Here is a 20,195-nt window from a genome sequence, read left to right as displayed (position 1 = left end):
CCAGGCTTGTAGGAAGTGTGTGGCACAGAACAGAACCGGCTCCCTGCCCTGTGTTCCAGGGTGGGTGCCAGAGAGAGGAGAGGCTCAAGACAAGAGAAGCAAGTAAATAGACAGGAGGAGTTGGGGATAGGGGTGACAAAAGGTGCAGATAAGGGCTGGGAAGACAGGGCAGGTGGCCTAGTAGAGAGTGCCTGAGGGAAGGGGTACCTGGGGACATGGCACCCCTGAGGAGGTGACATGTGAGGAATGACAGGCAGAGAGAGCAGCAGATGCAAAGGCCTCCAGGGCACATACTGGAGCAGAGTGGAGGCGCCTTACTGTGGGCACAGAAAGAAGAGGATGTCCTTAGGGTAGCTCCAGGAGGCAGCAGGTAATTCCAACTGGCCACCGCCCTTTGACCCAGAAATTGCCATTGTCATTTGATTCAATGAGGCCACAGCCATCTTGGTGGAACAATGCCTGTCAGGGGACTAAACCTATACTTATCCAAGATACACCAAAGAAGAGCAGCTGGGAATCTGCTTCCCCAGTAGCTAGGCATCTTGATACACAGAACCACATGGAAAGATCTGCTGCGACCATGTTGCCGGGGCTGAGCTGTGTCCTTCATGTGGACACCCTGGTTGATTTATCCCTCCAGCCCTCTGAGGTAGGTGTTGCTGGAGCTCCCATGTTACAGATGAGGAAATCGAAGCTCAGAGGGACAAAACAATTTGTCAAATTTTACACAACTAGAGAGCAGCAGAACTGGGATTCAAACCCAATTTCTGTCTCTCTCTAAGCCCTTCTGCCTATTATGGAACCAAGACAGCTGTAAGGTTTGGCTCTTGTGTTGTTGGCCTTGGCCATGGCACGAGAGTTAGAAGCCACTTCCTACATTTAAACTTTCAAAATTCAAAAATAAAATCCTCCTCTGTTTAGAAGATGGACCAGTGCTGCGGCTGGTGGGCGGCTCCGGAAGGTGCTCAGGACGCGTGGAGGTCCTCCACCAGGGGTCCTGGGGCACTGTGTGTGACGACCTGTGGGACCTGAAGGAAGCTGAGGTTGTGTGCAGACAGCTGGAGTGTGGACAGGCCATTGCTGCTCCTGGAAAGGCCCACTTTGGCCCAGGCTCTGGAGACATCCTCCTGGACAACATCCAGTGTTCAGGAAGCGAGAGCCAACTTGGCCAATGCCCCAGCTCTGGCTGGTCAGACCACAACTGTGGCCATCATGAGGATGCTGGTGTTGTCTGCTCAGGTACCCTCCCCTCTCACAGTGGGTTCTTTTTATGAGGGGCCTTAGTGATAGATGGGGACCATGCATAGATAGAGTAGGGCCAGGGAATCTAAGGACAGTGGCCATCAGATGACCCTCCCTTCAGCCAGGTAGCCAGAGATGACTGAGGGGCTCACTGTTCTGAGGATAAGCACACCAGACCACTCAACTGGCTGGTCCTCTTCTCTGCACATTTCCTAGGTGTCTTGCATAAGAAAGCCGCGTCCTTGTGCTTACTTAGGTAACGTGAGGCCTGCCTGCTTCAGACCTGCCCACCTAGAAAGCCATTTCTTTGTCTTCATAGAATTTAAGTTAGATCTCTAAATTTGCTTATTTTCCAACATGCAGGTGCTGGGAACTGGGCTACAGATGTGACTCCTACATCCAGACGTAAGTCCAACACTGGGAATTTCTATCTCTGCAAAATTTAAGAGGAATCTGATCCGTGTCCTGACCAAGACCCTGGTGAACAGTGACCAGATCACTGAATTCCAATTATAGTCGCACACTGCCGCCATCCAAGGAGCTTCTGAAATTCCCTGTGTCCTGACTGTACCCAGGACCAGTCACGTCCAGAACCTCTGGGGTGACTCCCACTCATCACTAATACTTAAATCTCCCCATGTAATGCAATGTGCGGCTCAGGTTGAGCGCCAGTAGCTCAGATGAGGGACCAAGAGTCACGTTTCCCAAATGGAATTATTTTCAAAACTCGCCCTGTCTAGTGGCAGAGCAAGGAGGAGAGAGAAGTTCAATCACTGTGACTGAGGAGAGCATCAACCTGGAGAAGAGAAAAGGTAGAAAGGTTTGCATCTCAGGGACGAGGGTTAGAAAATGAAAGCATGCAGAGAAACAAACAGAAACAAAGATGCATTCAATGGCAAACTCTGTTCCCGATGCTCAATAACAGACCTCTGGTAAATAAACCATTTGGACAGATGCAGTGGTTCATACCTGTGATCCTAACTTGGGAGGTTGAGGCAAGAGGATCACAAGTTCAAAGTCAGGCTCAGCAACTTACTAAGACCCTGTCTCAAAATAAAAAATAAAAAGGACTGGGGATATAGCTCAGTGGTAGGGCATCCCTGAATTCAATATCCAGCACCAAAGAGAGAGGGGGGGCAGGGGGAGAGACAGAGAAGGAAACAAACCATCTGGGGGCTCTGCCTTGGATTCCTTGGCTTATCCAACACAACAGAGTAGAACTTCTGGTAACCTACTCAAAGTCACATACTGCAATGACCTTCTCCCAAACTCACAATTCCATCTAGACCAGCTCACGGGGCCCTGCCTCTTCCCTCTGCTTCTAAGACAGGTTCTCAGCTGCCTTCTTCCCAGACCCCAGCTCCCAGGGCCTGGCCTAGGTCCTCTCTGTCTCTGCCATTGACTGTTGCCACTGGGGGCTGGGCACTGGATGGTGCCAGGATTGAGGGTGCACGCTGTGATGTTTCAGGGCCCCCAGGATGGCTGGAAGCTGTCCCTACCCGGCTGACAGCACCATGGCACATCTGTGGAAACTCAGTGGAGGTCTCTTACCCACTTCCATCCAGGGCCTGTGTGCACCCCAGGACAGACAGCACCATCCCTTGAGGGCTTCACATTCTCTGTGGATGGAGCAGGGGTCCTGGGGAAGGAGGAGAGTGCTCCATCCCTGACTGAGGCCCCACATTTCCATTTCACAATGGGACCCACAATTTTATAGCAGCCCTGGAGGGAAGACAGAGCATACAGGATCCCTTCTTAGGGGCTAACGAATAGCTGGGCCCCTTTGACTCCTCCTGGCTTTCCCTGGCGAGGAATCTGTTGTAGCCTGGGTCAGGAGGAAGAGGCCTGGACAGGAGAAGGGAGGGTGGGGCTTTCAGTGCTTCAGCTGATTCTGCACCTAAGTCCTCCTGGAGCCCAGGGTTTCGAACCTCAGGGCCTTTCTTTCTTCCCTGTACTCCAAGATCCCTTTTTATGAAGCATAGAGGCCTCGCTGACTGGAGAAGAGAATGGGCCATGGGAAAAAAGAAACTGGGGGTGGGGGGTGGGAATGGGACCATTTGTGCATAAATAGTATCCATCTGTGACATTAATCCAGTAAACCACTTACCGATTGACCATGAGACCTCTATCTAGGCACAAAAATATAATACTTTTGCCATTTAATGTTCTGAGAGAAATACTGTGTATCCAGCATTTAACAAAAGAAAATTGCTTCTGAGATGCTGAAGGTTGGAAAAAAATCATTGTGTTGGTCCCCAACCCTGTCCTGGGCAAAGGACAAAAGACAGGAAAGTGGACAGCATCCCTCACTTCACTGCTTTGCCCCTTGCAGCAGAGCTGGCTGCAGAGCAAGATGACAGGGTAAAGGAATTCTCAACCCTCTGCCTGGGTGTTCAGACTCCCTCCCACCAAGCCTTCCTGTAAACTCAGGCAGGTGGCACATCCCAAAGAACAAGCTTTCAAAAATTCCTTGCCCTCAGCCAGCCTTGTGGGGAGAGGACTGAGAATACGGGATATTGAATGTTGAGATACGTGCTACATAGAAATCAGAGCCAACAGGATGCATGAAAGGAGAAAGAAGGGACCTTAAACAAGCCCTGAAGCCCACCTTCCTTCACAGGACCCTCTGGCATACCCCTCCCGCCCCTGGCTCTAGGATTCTGGTTTTTCTCCTCTTGGATTCTGGCACTTGATCAATTTTTACAGACACAGTGGCATGGTCAACAAGCCCAGTGATGTTACTGTGGGTCATTCACAGTGACCAATCAGTCTCAGGACAGCCCTTGGGTTTGGTGGACCAAGCACAGAAGAGAAAAGATGTCACACCGCTAGACACTGTCTGTGATTATCTGGTGAATCCATTGAAAGAAACGGACCAGCTCCACCCTAGATCAGGGAGAAAAGAGAGAGTGTCCACACTACTTAGTAAAACCCAAGAGTAGTAACATGTTCATTCATTTGCCCTTAATTAAGTGTGATTTTTTAAAAAATTTTTTTATTTTTTAAGTTTTTAGTTGCACATGACAGTAGAATGTATTTTGGCAGGATATGCATACACCCAGTATAACTTATTCTATTAGGTTCCCACTCTGTGGTCAAACACAATGTGGAGTTACCTTGGTCATGTGGACAAATACAAAGCTAGGAATGTTATTTCTCTGTCTTTCCTAGTCCCCTCCCCACTAGTCCAATCTATTTCCATCATTCCCTCCCCAGCCTCCCTGGTTTTGCAAGTGTGATTTTATGATGCTCAGCTCTCTCCTGGTTTTCTCTGTATTTTGCAGCTGCTGTTGGTCAAGTACCTATACCAAAAGGTAACCCTCTTCATTGAAATCATGGCCTATAAAGCATCAAGTGAGATCATTTGGATAATTCATAAAAGCAGAATGGACTTCTATCTGTCCAGGCTGCCATGAGGGGGGAGGAATGGGTGGGATTGAGCCCTCACAGAGGGGTGGGCTATCCACACCTGAGTTGAGCTGGTTTGTGTGACAGGAACCTGGGGAGAGCATTAAAGAAGTACAGCCTGGACACACCCACCTGTCACCTGCATGTGCATAGTCTCACCCACAGTTGATTGTAAGGTCCCACTTTCATCCTCCCACATGGCCCCTGAGAGGTGTACCACCCGCACCAGCCAAGCCACAGCCATGCCCAGGCCAGCAGAGTCCCTCCCCTTTTTGTGATTCTGCTGTTGAGCTTGATGGAATTCTGGTTCCTGCGTCTGGGAAAATGCAGGGTGCGTGCCCGTAGAGGCCAACCACGGTCTCTCTTCTGCTCTCACAGAGGGAAGTGACTCTTGCGGGGGAGTCCTTTCGAGCCTCTCAGGCTCCTTCTCCAGTCCTTGGTATCCTACAAACTACCCCACCGACGTGGAGTGCATCTGGGTGATACATGTGGCTGACAAGTTCCACATACAGCTGACCATCCCAAGCCTCAGGTGAGTGGCCTCGCCCCTCTCTACTTCAAAAGCCAGGTGGAGTATGACCCGGGGTCTCCTCAAAGAGGCAGCCTTTCTGTGGCTCAAATCCTTTCACATTTAGGTGAGAACTGGTCTGATCACCTGGGCTGTGAGGGTCTTTCAGTCATTTAGCTCAACTTCCTTTGCAATGAGAGAATAACCCATGAAGAGTGGGCCCTGGTGCCCCTGCGGGGTGGCCACACCCAAACACCTCACCCCTCCACCTCAGCCAGCTCACCAGAGACACAGGCTGCTTCCCCTGCTGAATCCAGATCTGCGTTGCCCCATCTTTGTTCCCTTTGATGCACCCAAGGCAAATCTGGTTTCTCTTCCCTCCATGAATTTCTACCACGTCTCTGCTGAGATTTTCTTCTACAAATTGAGCAGCTCATTTATTCCTCCATTTATGAACCTCACACTTCCTACTTCTTTCTGCAATCACTACCCATTTTAAAGGAATTTATCCTATTTTAATGTATATTTATATGTCCCTGTATACATTTGACCATCAGTATCCACAGGGGATTGGTTTCAGGTCCCCCACCTACCCTAAGCTACCAGGCCCACAGATGCTCAAATCCTCTAATAAATCAGAACCCACACATCCTCCTGTGTACCCCAAATCACCTTGGATGACTGACCAACCTGATTCAAAGTCAAGCTATGCAAGCAGCTGGAACACTGTAATGTTAGGGAATCAAGATAAGAAAAAAGTCTGCAGTTTTAGGACTGATTTAGTACAGATGCAGTTTTTTTCCAAGTATTTGTGATCCACGTTTGATTGCATCCTCAGGTGCAGAACCCACAGGTGTGCAGGGCCAGTTGGAGATATATATATATATATATATATATATATATATATATATATATATTCACTCATACACCATACACATGAGTAACTTTCTAAAAAAAAATTACCTTCCCACCTGTCTACACTGGTTGTATCTGGGTTATTCTCTCTTCTTGACTTTGTCCTGCAGTATGTCTCAGATCTCTGCTGCTTCTTCCTGCCCGCGATCATCAGCCACAGCAGCACAGGGTCTGAATGGCTAACTGCTGTCTTCAGAAGCATAAAAAGTGCAGGCAGCAGAACAAAGGGTGGAGTCCACTGGTGTCTCCTGACTGACAAATTCATTTTGGTTAGAGAGGACATAAATGAACATCAGGGGTTACACATTATGAGCAATCTATGTTTATCATCCATTCATTCAATATGCATTTATCTGTAGAAAACAATGTGAGGAGATTTGGTATCACATATTTCTAATATATGAAATTTAAAGTTCTAATGGTTTATTAAGACACAGCATCTCATTTTATCACTTCTGGAAAATAGTTATTCCAAAGAACTGTAATGGCTCACATCCCCTCTAATGAAAAGGTCGCTATTACAACGTGAAGTTCCTACTACAGTTCTGAAGCACACAATCAAGAAAGCATTTAATGTGTTGCCGAGAACCAGGGCACAGTTGCTAATTTGGGAGGGTTCTATGTTTTTAAGTCTAGATGTATCAATATTTGCTTTTTGTTTCTCAAGACATAAAATTAGTCATGATTTACAACGAGGTTCTGAACCTGAAGAGATTTTACCACTTATAGGACTTGTGTGTATTGAGCCTCACTCTGTGGGGGCCCTGGTCTAGGAGTGGGCTTATCACACCAAACAAGACAGACAAGCCCTCTTCCATCCTGTTTGCATCCTAGAGGGAAAGACAGTGCTCAAATAAACCAAAAACTAAGTGGACAATCTCAGACAGCAATAAGTTGACAAGTGCTGTGAAGAAAAATGCACACGTCTGCAGCTGTGGGCTAGAGGGTGAGGAGGAGAAGCAGTGGAGGGGACGGTCAAGAAGCCTCTGGTCATCCGGGTGGGATGGAAAGCATTTGGTTTGGACCAGGCAGTTTGGGGCACTGGTGGGAAGAGTCCACCCAGCGAGGCCTGGAGCTTTCCACAGCTCTCATTATTTCTCCACGCTCGGGAGTCTTCTTGATTATGACTCAATGAGCCCCTGTTGAACACTGACCACCGCCCAGGGAGTGGCAGGATTTGAATTAAAGAGTCAGGGGACATTAAGGAGACACTCAAGGTAGAGAGAAAAGGGGAAGCTGAGAGCCAGGATTCCTGGTGGGAGGTCACTAAAATGGACCAGGCGAGAGATGGAGTCGGATAACTGGGTGGTCCCAGGCGGGAAGGATGGGAGGCAGGTTCAAGGTGCTCCTTCAAAGTCACGCGGTTAGCAGGGGCCGGTTAGGAGAAGATGGCAGGATGCCTGCCCAGATCTCCTGGGAGTCTAACGCTGCCTTCCTTTCCTAGACTAGAGGACATCTATGGGTGTCCCTATGACTTTGTGGAGGTGTTTGATGGACGGCAAGCTGCCTCGCTCTCCATGGGCAGATTTTGTGCTGGGGAAGAGCTCACATTCCTCTCGTCTTCGAATATCATGACCGTGGAGTTCAGAAGTGACGCCATGATCACCAGCACGGGGTTTTATGCTCTGTACAGCACCATTCCGCAGGATGAAAGGGAGAGTGGTGGGTATCTTGACGTGAGCCTCACAGGAGTTATGTCTAACTCGCATCCTGTCCCTTTAAGAGAGGAGGCACTTTCTGGATCTAATCTGAGGACTCACCCCCACTGCTGACAACCTTAGTGACATCCACACAAGCCCCAGACACAGTCCTCACCCCTGCTGTGCCGCCCAGGGTCACCCCCACTGAAGAAACAGATGGCCGAGGTCTCCTATCTTGCACTGGCTGTGTGTGTTGACAAAGGTCCCAAATGAGAGCCTCCTTCTCCAAGGGAAGGACAATCAATCTGGACCAAAACTGGGAAACTGCAACTACAGCCCACCCGCTCCCAGCTGAATCCAATACAAACCATCCAGACCATTTCCGGTTCTTTGAGATCCTCCCACTGCACTCGGGTGGCTCACGCCTGGGGTCTGTGTAAGCTGTTGTCCGGCTGGGATACTTTTATGAGATTAAAAGAGGTTCTAAAATAATCAGCAGGCGTTGATGGATCTTCCCCCATCACGGCCAGGACTATTCCAGGTAAATCAGGACACAGGGACACACTTCCTAGGGGCTCAGAGTCCAGCAGGGGAACCCGTGCCCAGGTGCCAGAAAACGCTTTCTACCTGCAGAAGGTCCTAGGGTTGTGGACAGCACCACAGCTCAGAAGCCCCCGTTTTCCTGTCCCCAGAGATGTCCCTGCGACTGGTGAACGGCAGCCACAGGTGTGAGGGCCGGGTGGAGGTCTTCTACAACGGCACCTGGGGCACGGTGTGCGATGACAGCTGGGACCTGAGCGACGCCAGGGTGGTGTGCCAGCAGCTCGGCTGTGGCGAGGCCCTGTCAGCCCCAGCTCAGAGCTACTTTGACGGGGGCACTGGTCACATCATGCTGGATGACGTGCGGTGCACAGGGACCGAGGCCAAGGTGTGGCAGTGCACACACAACGGGTGGCTCTCCCACAACTGTGGGCACCAGGAGGACGCCAGCGCCATCTGCTCCGGTGAGCACCCGTGAGCACACCGCACACCTCGGGGGATGTCACCCACCGGTAGCCTCTGGGAAGGGACATGTCAACAGCAGCAGGCAATGAGTCCAGGCAAGCGCTGGGCGTCAGGCCAGCTTCTTAAGTCAATTTGCTTAAGAGTTAGTTCCCTCTTCGACCTCGGCACCTGTAAAATGTTGACGGCTCCCCGTAGAAAGTTGAGGTGACTCAATAGAGGGTCAGTCTCAGCAGATGTCCTATTCCTGGAGGGACCTCCAGGGCATGGGTGACTACTGCTCTCCTGAGTAGGAAGAGGTGTCGGTGCCCATCGAGTGCTTAGCCATGCCAACCTCTTGTGGCAACCTGTGCCCTCACACTCCCATTTAATCTTCCCAGCCTCTAATAGAGACGACAGGCATCTGCCCTTGACAAGGCAGCACAGGCCTGTCCAGGATCACACGCGGGTCTTATGGTCTCGCCAAGGACAGCTCACCCTGTCAGGAAAGCCCAGTCAACCCAGAAACTTGCCAAAAGCAAACATGTGGCATCTGAGTCCCCAAGAGCAAAGTGTGCTCCCTCACCAGGAGGCACTGATCTTTTAACCAACTCTAATGAGTTTCGATACCATGTCACCAACTGCCCAGAATAGAATACGCTTGATCCTGAACAAAGTGCTCGATTTTTTTCATGAATTGTGTGAACACCTTACTCAATCCTCTCTCATTCTCTCACCTACTTCTGAATAGGTATTGGTGGCAATCCAAAGGGAGGACCAACAGGTACTGTTTTTCCATATGGTTCGACCAGTTGCCAGGTCCCTGGTGTATGTGAATCCTGGCTCCTGTTTAATCCTGAGGTTGGGGCACAGTCCAGTGGAGTTCTCCATGGCTAATTAACAAGAGCCGTGCAGTCCCTTAGGACTGACAAAATGGTGGGGCCGAGGGGCTGCAGAGGGTGGGAAGAAAGGCAAGAGGGAGGGAAGGAGCAGATTCACCAGAGATACGACTTGTCAGCCACGGGGACTCTGCGCCAGTACCTGCTTCGAAGACAAGGCTGACTGCTTGCAGCCATGGGCTGTGTGTGAGATGCTGGAGGGAGACAATGAGAACCCAGGCCAGCCCTGGACAAGCTGTATGGGTGACACCTATCCGCATACTTGGTGTTTGACGGTCCAAGCTCTTGAGAAGCCAGAGTCACCTCTGTCCACTGGGGGACAGAGAAACCCTAGTATTGGAGGCCAGTGCTCTGACTATTTTAAAGGAGTGTTCTGGACAGAGACCCCCACTCATGGTGTCACTCTTGCTCTGTATTTTCACAGGTGTCACTGATGACAGTCCCTCTACAGGTACTTCAGCTCATGCAAGCTCCCCATGTGGTCCCGTGTGTGTTTCACTTCAGTGTCAACTCTTCCTGTAACTGGACAAATGTCCTTTCTTCCTTCCTTTTGTATTTGAGAAGTAGCTGGACAGAGCCCTTTCACCACTTCCATACCAAGGCCAATATTGCAGCCATACACGGGATGCTTTATGTAACCTTGATCTTAATGTCAGCTAGGATTTGTGTATAATTCTCAAAAGATAATTTGGGTATCTTAAAATTGTATAAGAATTTATTTGAACAGAGAGCCATTTTGAATTGAACATCTCCTCACCGGAGTGGTTTGGGGGCTCCACTGAGGGGAAGACTTCGACAGGGTGAACCCAGAAGCAAAGCAAAGAAAATACTGGATTGGGACTTGGGCAGTGGCCTTCTTTAGATCCTTTTGGCGGGAAGTGCCTAGTTAGGGTTCAGTGAGTAGTCTCTGATGGGCAAAGACCATTCATAATGAGCTAAGTTTTGGTGTGCCAGTAGGAATCCAGGGCACTTGATCAGTTTCGTGTCCTCCCAATTCAGTACTTTAACAAGTACCACTAGGGACCGTCGCACACAGCTGTTGTGTAACATGCTATACTGAGAAAGGCTACTCTGGTTTGCCCTGTCTGTGCACAAGGTCTGTAAAGCCCGTTCAGCCCTGTGTACAATCATCCTCTCCTCACAGGATCACCGGGATGGTCTTCATCGGCCCAGGGGGACAGTGTTGGGAGCTTAGGGAGGGTCTGCAGAGCTGACTTTCCTGCAGAAGCAGCCCTAGACCATGTTTTCCTGCTTCTGTTCTCATGATGTCCCCCTTGAGTGGCTAAAAACTCCAGCAGAAGTCAGTGCCCCCCTCATGGGGCTTCTTCACTGTTTCTTACAGATGAGAACTTCCACTGTGGTGGTTTGCTCACAAATAACTCGGGCTCCTTCTCCAGTCCTTGGTATCCTAAAAAATACCCCACGAATGTGGTATGTGCCTGGGACATCCAAGTGGACTCCAGGGCGCACATCAAACTGACGTTTCAAGTGGTCAAGTAAGTAAATGTTGTCACGCAGTTCTCCTCCATCCATCCCCCTCAAAAATACACAAACAAAAACTCCCGTGTTTGATCCTCAAAGGTGAACTCCACCTGAATTTTTAACGTCAAAATTTTAAATGTACAGATCTTTTAACCCAGCAATTCCAGCCCCAGGAATTAGGCCTACAGAGAGTCTCATGGGCACTGAAAATAATCATGGCAACTTGCACCTAGTAGCAATAGATTGGAAACGGTCTACTCTCCATCAGTAGGGGATCATTTAAGTAGATTTCCATGTATCCCCATGTTGCTGTCATGCACATAGTGGATCTTGATATAAAATGGGCTGCAAGAAACCACAGACCATTGAATAGTCTGTGCGTAGGCAGTCTCTGGAAGGAAATAAAAAGAAGCCATTCACTGGAACTGCTTCTGGGAAGGAGAAAGAAGTGAGGGGGGGGCCGGAGGAGATTTTCACTTTTCACCATAAGTCATCAACACCACTTAAATTCTGTTCCCTGTGCTTGTGATATATAAGGAACAAACGCTATTGAATTATAACTTTAAAAATGTAAAGGTATTGGAAGCAGGAGGGTCCCTCTTGCCCGTGTCAGTAGGGTCAGTAAGGAAGGCTCCACCCTATGTGAAGAGCGGTCGGTTTCAGGTGGCTTTCCCAACCCCTGAGCCGACCTGGGTCACTGCCGCCTGGGTGAAAAGCCCCCGCGGGTGGAGTCTGAATGTCACTTTTCACTTCACAGAATGGAAAATTTCTACGGCTGTCCCTACGACTTCATCGAAGTCTTCGATGGCCCACAAAGTGAATCTTTTTCCCTGGGGAGGTTCTGCTCAGGGACAACCCCCGTATTTACCTCCTCCTCCAATCGCCTGACCGTGGTGTTCCACAGCGACGCAATCGTCACCAACATGGGCTTCTACGCATCTTACGAGTCCCTAGTTTACAACGAGAACGACACGGGTAAGTCCTTCTGTCATTTCAGCACCTGACCCTGCTTGGCAATGACAGTGAAGTTGGATGCCCTCCTCAGGGGACTGGGCACCAGGGATTTAAAAGGGTTTCCCAAGGCCTCTGGGAGTCACATCTCCCAAGGAGTGGCTTGAGAAACTGGCCAGCACCCACAGCCCCTGCACGAAGGCACTGCGTGTGTCTTCTGATGTCAGGGACGGCTGCTCAGCCAGCTTGGAGTCTCCTTAGTCAAAACTGTGTCTGAGAACACGACTCTCCCTGGGAGCAGCCACGGTGCTGGTGGACCTGGTGATTTTCACTTTACAGAAGGACTTCCGGGGCCCTCTGTGACCTCTGTGAAGTAGGCAATCCAATCTGGGAAATAAAGCCTTTAAAAATATGCACCCCACCCCTTGGGCTGGGGCTGTAGCTCAGTGGTAGAGCACTTGCCTCACATGTGGGAGGCACTGGGTTGTATCCTCAGCCCCACATAAAAATAAACTAATTAACAAAGATATTGTATCCATCTACAACTAAAAAAATATTCCCCCTGGAAAAAAAGTGGACAGGAGAAATCAAACCTTTTGCAGCCAGCTTTAACCCACAAGTGTCCCCTCTCCATGCACGAGGACTAGAGGAACTGTCCTCATTACCTTCTGGTCCAGCATCCAAGGGCAGCCCCAGGTGGTGACCGAGCACGTCTCCTGTTCCCAGATGTGGTGCTGAGGCTGACCGACGGCGGCCACCCGTGCGAGGGCAGGGTGGAGCTGCACTACAACGGCAGCTGGGGCACCGTGTGTGACGACAGCTGGGACCTGCTTGACGTCCAGGTGGTGTGCAAGCAGCTGGGCTGTGGCGAGGCCCTTGCGGCCCCTGGGCGGGCACGTTTCAAGCGAGGTGTGGGCCCCATCGCCCTGGATGATGTGGAGTGCGTGGGGACAGAAGCCAGGCTGTGGCAGTGCCTGCACAGTGGCTGGTTCACCCACAACTGTGGCCACCACGAGGACGCTGGTGCCATCTGCTCAGGTGGGTTTTGGACTTGTGTGCATGGGTGGAGAGAGTGGCATTCCTGCTCCAGCCTTGTGCCCACCACGAACAGAGCAGCCAGGAATCCTGGACTGTCCCCAGGCCACTGTTCCCTGTGGCAGCCACTTGGATCTCCAGTGTACCCACTTGCTACCCACACTGTAGTTTTTAAAACCCTTTCCGCCTTGTATACAGAAACTTCACATCACCACCGTAAATTGAAGAGTCAGATCTTTCCTGGCAGCCAGCAGCCCAGGTCCTAATCCAAGGCTCTGATTCCTTTTCCAACCATTCAAATTTCTGCAGATTAATCCAGCAGTTGGAGTCAAAAGTTCCCACCCATCTCTTCATCCTTCTGGGTTTGGCTGGGGAAAGGCAAACTGGCCAATCAGCTACAGAGGGTAGGAGGAAGCGGGTGGCGTGCTGGACGGTGCTGTGGGGAGAGGAGAGAAGCCAAGGGATAGAATGAGTGTTCTGAGGAGAGCAGAAGCTGAAGCCACACGCCGAGTGGGACATCAGAGGACAGGGCTGGGGGCTTGAAGAGCCGGGAGGTTTGGAGCCAGGCTTTTAGCTGCCTGGGGTGAGTCGGAGGTGCCTGAAGGAGCATCTTTCACCTACGTCCCTACCCTGGAGCTCCTGGCCAGCTCCATGGTCCACACAGCCTTTCCTGTCCCTCCCTGCACTGAGGGTGCCAGTGTGCGTCCTGGAGACAAATGTGACGCCACTCTTTACAGCTGACATTCACTCTGGGAGACAAGACAGCCCCCCTGCTCACACACACAGGAAGAATTACAACACCAAAGCAGCTGGAGAGGTCCTCCACACATGGTGACCATGGCTGTGGCCAGCCTGCCAAAAGAAAGAAAAGAAAATGACAATGCAGGGTCTAGCCGCAGGGCAGAAGTGAACCCAGAGACCCAGGACACCTGGGGTTTGTAACCATGGTAACACAGGGCCCTTCTCAGAGGCCTGGGTGGGGTGCATCTGGTCTGGGTTCTCCCCAGGTCCACTCTGGGGTTTCAGGAGGGTGACGGAGGATGACCGACCTGCACTTCCTATGTCTTTCGTAGCCTCTCGGCCTAGCCCAACACCAGCAGCTGCCGTGCACTACACAACTTCAGGTAATTTCAGTTGTTTTTAATGAATTGGCTGCCACTTGCCTTAGTATAGTCGCCCTGGGTAGAATGGTAGTGGTTTAGGAGCCAAACGCCCTATCTTCATCATTAGCCAACTGCGAGCCTCTAGCCAATCTCCAAACTGCTTCCTGCCTCAGTTTCCTCCCCTGGATGAGGTTGAGAAGGACGGTAGCATTTGTCCGTGGGCTCTGCTGGAATTCACTGGCTTTCTCAGCACAGTGGCGAGGATAGTGCTTGCCAAGAGGCAGGGCCAACATAAGTCATCAGCCATGGTCTGCTCAGCTCTTCCAAGGCCAGGGCACTGCAAGGATTCATCTTTGTACATTTCCTCTGCTTGAAGGGTTAATAATGAAGAAGCTGAAAGCATCACTTTTTAGTTTGCTCCTGGCTGTTTACATTTCAAATTTATTCAGCTGTTCTTCCCAGGCTGATCTTTAAGTGCAAAGTCCAATATAGGGAAGAGCTGGGGAAAAGAAATGACCCCAAACCTTCAGAGGAAGCTCTGGGGAGGATATTTCTGGACACACACCTGCTGGAGTACTGTCTGCAGAGAAAGGCCCAGCTGGGGAGTCTCATTTAGAACCAGAAACTGCCCACAGATAATGCAGAAGGTGGAGAGCCCACTGGCAGCGGACTAAGTTAAATGTTTGACATTGGACTAAGATGTTATATATTTTTCCTTTTACTTTCTATCTGTCTTTTAGCATCTTTTCCAAAGCCAACAGAGGTGCCCATATCAACAGGTAACCAATCCTTTCTCCTCTCTTCAGTTGCTTTCCCTTCATAGAGTTTCAGCTCAGAAAGACTCCAGCAGGACTGTGGGAAGAAGGATCCCAGGTGGACACACTGTCCACTTCCAACTTCCTCCCGGGCCTCAGGCTGGCCCTATAAATGGCAGCTGCTGGAGGGTGGGCGGGTAATGTCTGGGTTCACCTAGAAAATCTGTGATTAGAAGGGAGAGGGAGGGAACAGATGTGAGATGCAACACCGGCTTGTGAGATGGTTTGGAAGTTGCCAACTAGAAAGGCTCAGAGCATCTTGCTGACCCCAAATCTCCTCCCAGCCCCCACCCAGGAACTCACTTTGGCTGTGTTCTGAACACACCCAGTTTTTTAATCCCTTTCGTAACACTGCCTTTTGAAAATGAGTGGCATCTGCAGTGGCTGCCCTTCACATTCCCTGGAATGACTTTACATATGGGTCACACTTGATCCTGGGGACAACATAGATGACAGCTATTGTCATTGTCACTTGGTCAACATGTGCAAGGGTGCACATGCACACATGCACACACACACACATACAACTTAGTGTGTGCCTGGTTACTTCTTGTGAAAAATCCAACAAACTCTTTGTCAGGAACCACAGCTCCACAACCCACAGTGAAAGGAGGGCTACAGAGGGGACAGCTCACAGTCTAGTTGGCCAGGGAGCAGCATGGAAGGCCCACGGTGTGGTCCCCAAGACAAAAGTACAGGAGATGAAATGAAGGGGAGAAGGGATTCGTTATCCTTTGCTGTCAGTGCACACCCCAGGAAATGTCCCTTCTGGGTGGGCCCCTATGAAGGGTGTTCTTGGGATTGTCCACCTAGGTCTGGGCCTACGGCTGGCAAATGGGTCAAGCAGGTGCGAGGGCCGCGTCGAGGTCTTCCACGGCAACACCTGGGGCACTGTGTGTGATGACAGCTGGTCCATCGAGGATGCCCATGTGGTCTGCAGACAGCTTGGCTGTGGCCTGGCTTTATCTGCCCTCCCAGGGGCCAGCTTCAGCCCTGGGTCAGGCGGTATCCTCCTTGATGATGTCCACTGCACAGGAAGTGAGGCCTCCCTGGAACAGTGCCCCCACGGCAGCTGGTTCACCCACAACTGTGGGCACCATGAAGATGCTGGCGTCATCTGCTCAGGTGAGAGGTGGCTCGGAGTACCTGGCTGACCCCAAATCTCCTCCCGGTGACGCCTCTTGGCCAGTGTCACAGATGCCCAGGCCAGGTAGAATATGCAAACGACTTCATGCCTTCAGCCTACCCCATGTCCTTGACAGGGAATTTCTGTTCCAACTCTGAAAAATATATCAGCTGTTTAGCATATGGGGTGGCCTGGTCCACTTGAGCGTCTAGGAAGGTGACTCGGTTGTAAAATAGAGACAACAATAGTACTCATGTCATAGATTTGTTGGAAGGATTCAATGAGACAATCCACATAGAACATTTACTTGAGCATCTGACAAACCACTGATACACAAAAGTATTGCTACGTTGCAGATGCGCCATTTTAGTTACTGAGGGAAATTCTATCAGAATCACTGCTGCAGAGATCTTAGCCAGGTGAGAACCCACACCGGAGCGGACAGCCCTGATGCTCAAGGATTGGTTACACTCTGCTCCCTCCAGTCATGTTTAAACAGAGAAAATGACCTTCAAACCCCCGCACCATCTGGTTTCTAATGTCACACCGCCCGGTGTCTCCTTTATCTCTGCAGGTTCTGCAGCTGCTGAGCATCCAGGTATCTGTGAGTTGGTGTCTGTTATTTACTGACTGGTGACTCTTGACTAATGCAGGGTCCTACAATGGGTTTCCCTTGGAAGCTTTAAGGGGCCTTGACAGTGCCCTGAGCACAGACTCTTCTGTAAGGACCCAGGGTTGTTTCCCATTCTCCTGGGACCCTGCTCTGTGCCTAGAGGAAACGGTGTTCTGGATCTTAACAGCCCAGTGTGTTGTCTGTTCTGCATTTGAGAGCTGCTTTTAACCCAAAAGCTCTTGACCTAAAATGGTAGTTCATGCAAAGGCCTTGGCAGACCAGGGAAGTCGGGAGGGCCTGGGGATGGGGGTGGGGGGGCCTGGGAATAGGGAGGTTTGGGGAAGGAGAGCCTAAGGACAGGAGCTCTTTCTCCACCTGCAGCGCACTACGTGGGACCTGGGATGCAGCGGCTGAACTCTGGTTCTGCTGAGGCAGCCCTGGGTATGGGGTCGTAGCTTCAAAATCCCAACATGAGTTTTAGTTTTTATTTTCTTTTTTTTTTAATATTTACTTTTTAGTTTTAGTGGACACAATATCTTTATTTTACATTTATGTAGTACTGAGGATGGAACCCAGTGCCTCATGCATGCCAGGAGAGCACTCTACCACTGAGCCACAACCCCAGCCCCATTGTTTTTATTTTCTTAATAAAAATAATGTGCATATTCATTCATGAGCTGCCATTACATTTTAAATAGTAACTATGTGATCAGAGACTCAATGGGGTTCTTTAAAGGTAAAACGCCTATGACTTAGACGGTATTTAAAATGAATATGAAATTTCATTGTTTTTTTCTTAAATGTACTTACGGAGGCTACTTTTCTTTTGTACCTGTTCAGTTTCTTCAGCTCCTCAGGATCATCCACACATTTTCCATCAAATAGGTACTGTTTCTATTCTTGCATTTCCCAAATAAGTACTTTACAGCTCGCTAAATTCAAGTAAAGTAAAACTAAATTTGCTCTAATAATCTCATCATGTTTGGGGAAACCTGGCTTAGAAATGCAAAACCTGAGCTCCAAGCATGCAGCTGCCTTGTTTGGAATTTTTAGAAACATAACACAATAAACAAGGGTGAAAGCAGAATGTCTTCCACAAAGCCCGGGCAGAGCCACTGTGGAGTCTGCTAAATTGTAGGTAGACAGCAGGCATCTCTGCTCCTCTGTTTTCTAAGGCTCCACATTAGCACATTCCCCACCTGCATGATAGATGCTCTTCCCCAGCAGGCTGCACCCCAGGGCCGGAGTCTCCAGCCAGATGTGCTGTCCCGTGGAGCACTGCAGGAGGCTCCTCATGCCCACTTGCTCTTGCTCCTGCAGATCTGCCGGGGGTGAGGCTGGCCGACGGGAAGCACCCGTGCGAGGGCCGCGTGGAGATCTACCACAACGGCACCTGGGGGACCGTGTGCGACGACCTCTGGAGCCTGCCCGCTGCCCAGGTGGTGTGCCAGCAGTTGGGCTGTGGGGCAGCCCTGGCAGCTCCCAGGAGCAGTCTGTTTGGCGACGGTGCCGGCCCCATCTTCCTAGACGACGTGAGGTGTACAGGCAACGAGACCAACCTGGGACAGTGCCACCACCTAGGACTGTCTGTGCATAACTGTGGGCACCATGAGGACGCCGGGGCTGTCTGCTCAGGTACCTGAACTCTGCTGAGCCCGGCTTCCCTCCCAAGCAGGACAGCCATCTCTGACAGGCAGATACCCAAGGGGCCTGGGGTCCCAGGTGGGTCAAGAACTTGCCCTGCTTTGCTGGAATTGTCCTGGCTTTGGCACTGAGAAGTCACATGGCCTCTTTGAACTCCAACAAGCCAGGACCTTGGTCACTCTAATGTCAGGAGAGTAGTATCCCCTGCCACGCACCACAGCCAGTCCCCCTGGCCCTGAGAAGAAATCCCATGAGCCAAAACATACACAGAAACAGAACTCGAGCCTCGCCCTGGAGTGATTCTTAACTTCTGGGAATGGTTCTCCCAGGTGTGTCCAACTTGTGGGCTTCTCTGGAAGCTATTTCTGAGAGAGAGAGAGAGCTATGCTCTCTGAACCCGCTCCTGACTGATTGCTGATTGCCTAAGTTGGGACTTTCTTGCCATGAGGGGTCATTTTAGGCAACTTTTCAAAACAGCTGAATGAACATGCTAAATCCCTGTTTTGTTACCTTTTATTCCTCATTAATTGCATGCAACAAATATCTGTGACTCCCTACTCCATTGTGGGGTCTCACGAGAGCCCAGCACCACCCCAGTCTCCTCAGGGCTGGGCAGAGATGAGGTCCCCAGATGGGCTGAAGATGAGGCAGAGGAGAGGGCATTTCTACTCCCCTCTGTTGGCTGGGGTATTTTAATCTGAAGACTTAGTGTTTCTTGATGTCTAGGGATAAGTGCTCTGAGTTAAAACGGCAGCAAATGTCCACCATCCTGTTCTCTAGCCTCACATCTCCAGAGCCACTCTAGGTGACCTCCCTGGTTCAGAGAGATGCTTCCAGTGAAACAGATTGCCGCCCAGGCCAGGCCGAGATGGTTCACAGCCGCTGTCCCGGTGAGCCAGACCTCTGGACACTGGCCTCCCCTCAGCACTGCTGCATTTGCTGGGAAGCTCTGACTGCACCCCACACACACACACTGGCACCCATGGGACTCACGTGCCCACTTGGCTGGTGGCGTTTCGTCAGTCTTCACCTCCCTGATGTGAATGCCTCTTCTCTTTCAGCTGCTGAAGTGGCCCCAGCTCTGGCAAGCCCGGCTCCTGCAGTTGGTAATCCTCTCATTGTTTCTCCCACAACTTCCTGGTTATTGGGGTCCTTGGGGTCTAGGGGTCCCTGGGGTCACAGCCAGTGATGTCAGTGCCCTCCCGGATCCATGCCTCCCTGGGACTGGGAAAATACAGACCTGAAACAGAGGCACAGGCTACAAGCAGAGCCTCAGTGCATCTGCTCTCTGGTTCTACTGAGATGTTTTTAGCTTGGAACCTGAGCCAATGGGAAAGTTTGACTTAAAGAAAACCAGAAGTTGGGTGTGAGATCTATCCATGTCAATGACAATGACAATGAGTTTTTTTTTATCAATCTTATGATTTGGTTCCAAAAAAGATTTTCTTTTCTTGAGGCGGGGGGTGGGTACTGGGGATTGAACTCAGGGGCACTCATCCTCTGAGCCACACGCCCAGCCCTATTTTGTATTTTGTTTAGAGACAGGGTCTCACGGGGTTGCTTAACACATACTTCTGCTGAGGCTGGCTTTGAACTCACCATCCTCCTCTCTCAGCCTCCCCAGCCACTGGGATTACAGACATGTACCACTGTCTCCAGCTCCAAAATAGATATTTATTTTTATCCTTTTGTACCTTTTTGCTCAACCCAAAGATGAGAATGATGGAATAAAATAGTGGAAATCAGAAATAGCCCGGGAAAGCAGGCACTTGCTAAGCACTACTCTTATTAGTCCTGTGAGACCCAGAAGCAAGAAGCCAGGGCTTCGAAGGC

The 20,195-nt window shown here is 50.5% G+C and overlaps 1 protein-coding gene across 1 annotated transcript in view; it reads left to right on the top strand.

Annotated features, from left to right (window-relative positions):
* Positions 1–20,195, top strand: part of LOC101959402 (scavenger receptor cysteine-rich domain-containing protein DMBT1) — an 87,147-nt gene that overhangs the window by 48,638 nt on the left and 18,314 nt on the right. The window contains exons 20-31 of the mRNA XM_078019334.1: positions 922–1,239; positions 4,996–5,182; positions 7,518–7,735; positions 8,406–8,717; positions 10,018–10,044; positions 10,936–11,089; positions 11,833–12,050; positions 12,753–13,064; positions 14,135–14,185; positions 15,793–16,104; positions 17,100–17,159; positions 18,039–18,353. Coding sequence (XP_077875460.1) covers positions 922–1,239; positions 4,996–5,182; positions 7,518–7,735; positions 8,406–8,717; positions 10,018–10,044; positions 10,936–11,089; positions 11,833–12,050; positions 12,753–13,064; positions 14,135–14,185; positions 15,793–16,104; positions 17,100–17,159; positions 18,039–18,353 — 2,484 coding nt within the window. The remainder of the gene's footprint in view (positions 1–921; positions 1,240–4,995; positions 5,183–7,517; positions 7,736–8,405; positions 8,718–10,017; positions 10,045–10,935; positions 11,090–11,832; positions 12,051–12,752; positions 13,065–14,134; positions 14,186–15,792; positions 16,105–17,099; positions 17,160–18,038; positions 18,354–20,195) is intronic.

This window comes from Ictidomys tridecemlineatus, chromosome 1 (assembly GCF_052094955.1).
Source record: "Ictidomys tridecemlineatus isolate mIctTri1 chromosome 1, mIctTri1.hap1, whole genome shotgun sequence".
NCBI classification, from domain to species: Eukaryota; Metazoa; Chordata; class Mammalia; order Rodentia; family Sciuridae; genus Ictidomys; species Ictidomys tridecemlineatus.
The sequence above is the reverse complement of the archived record's forward strand: the minus strand, read 5'-3'. Positions and strand labels throughout refer to the sequence as shown.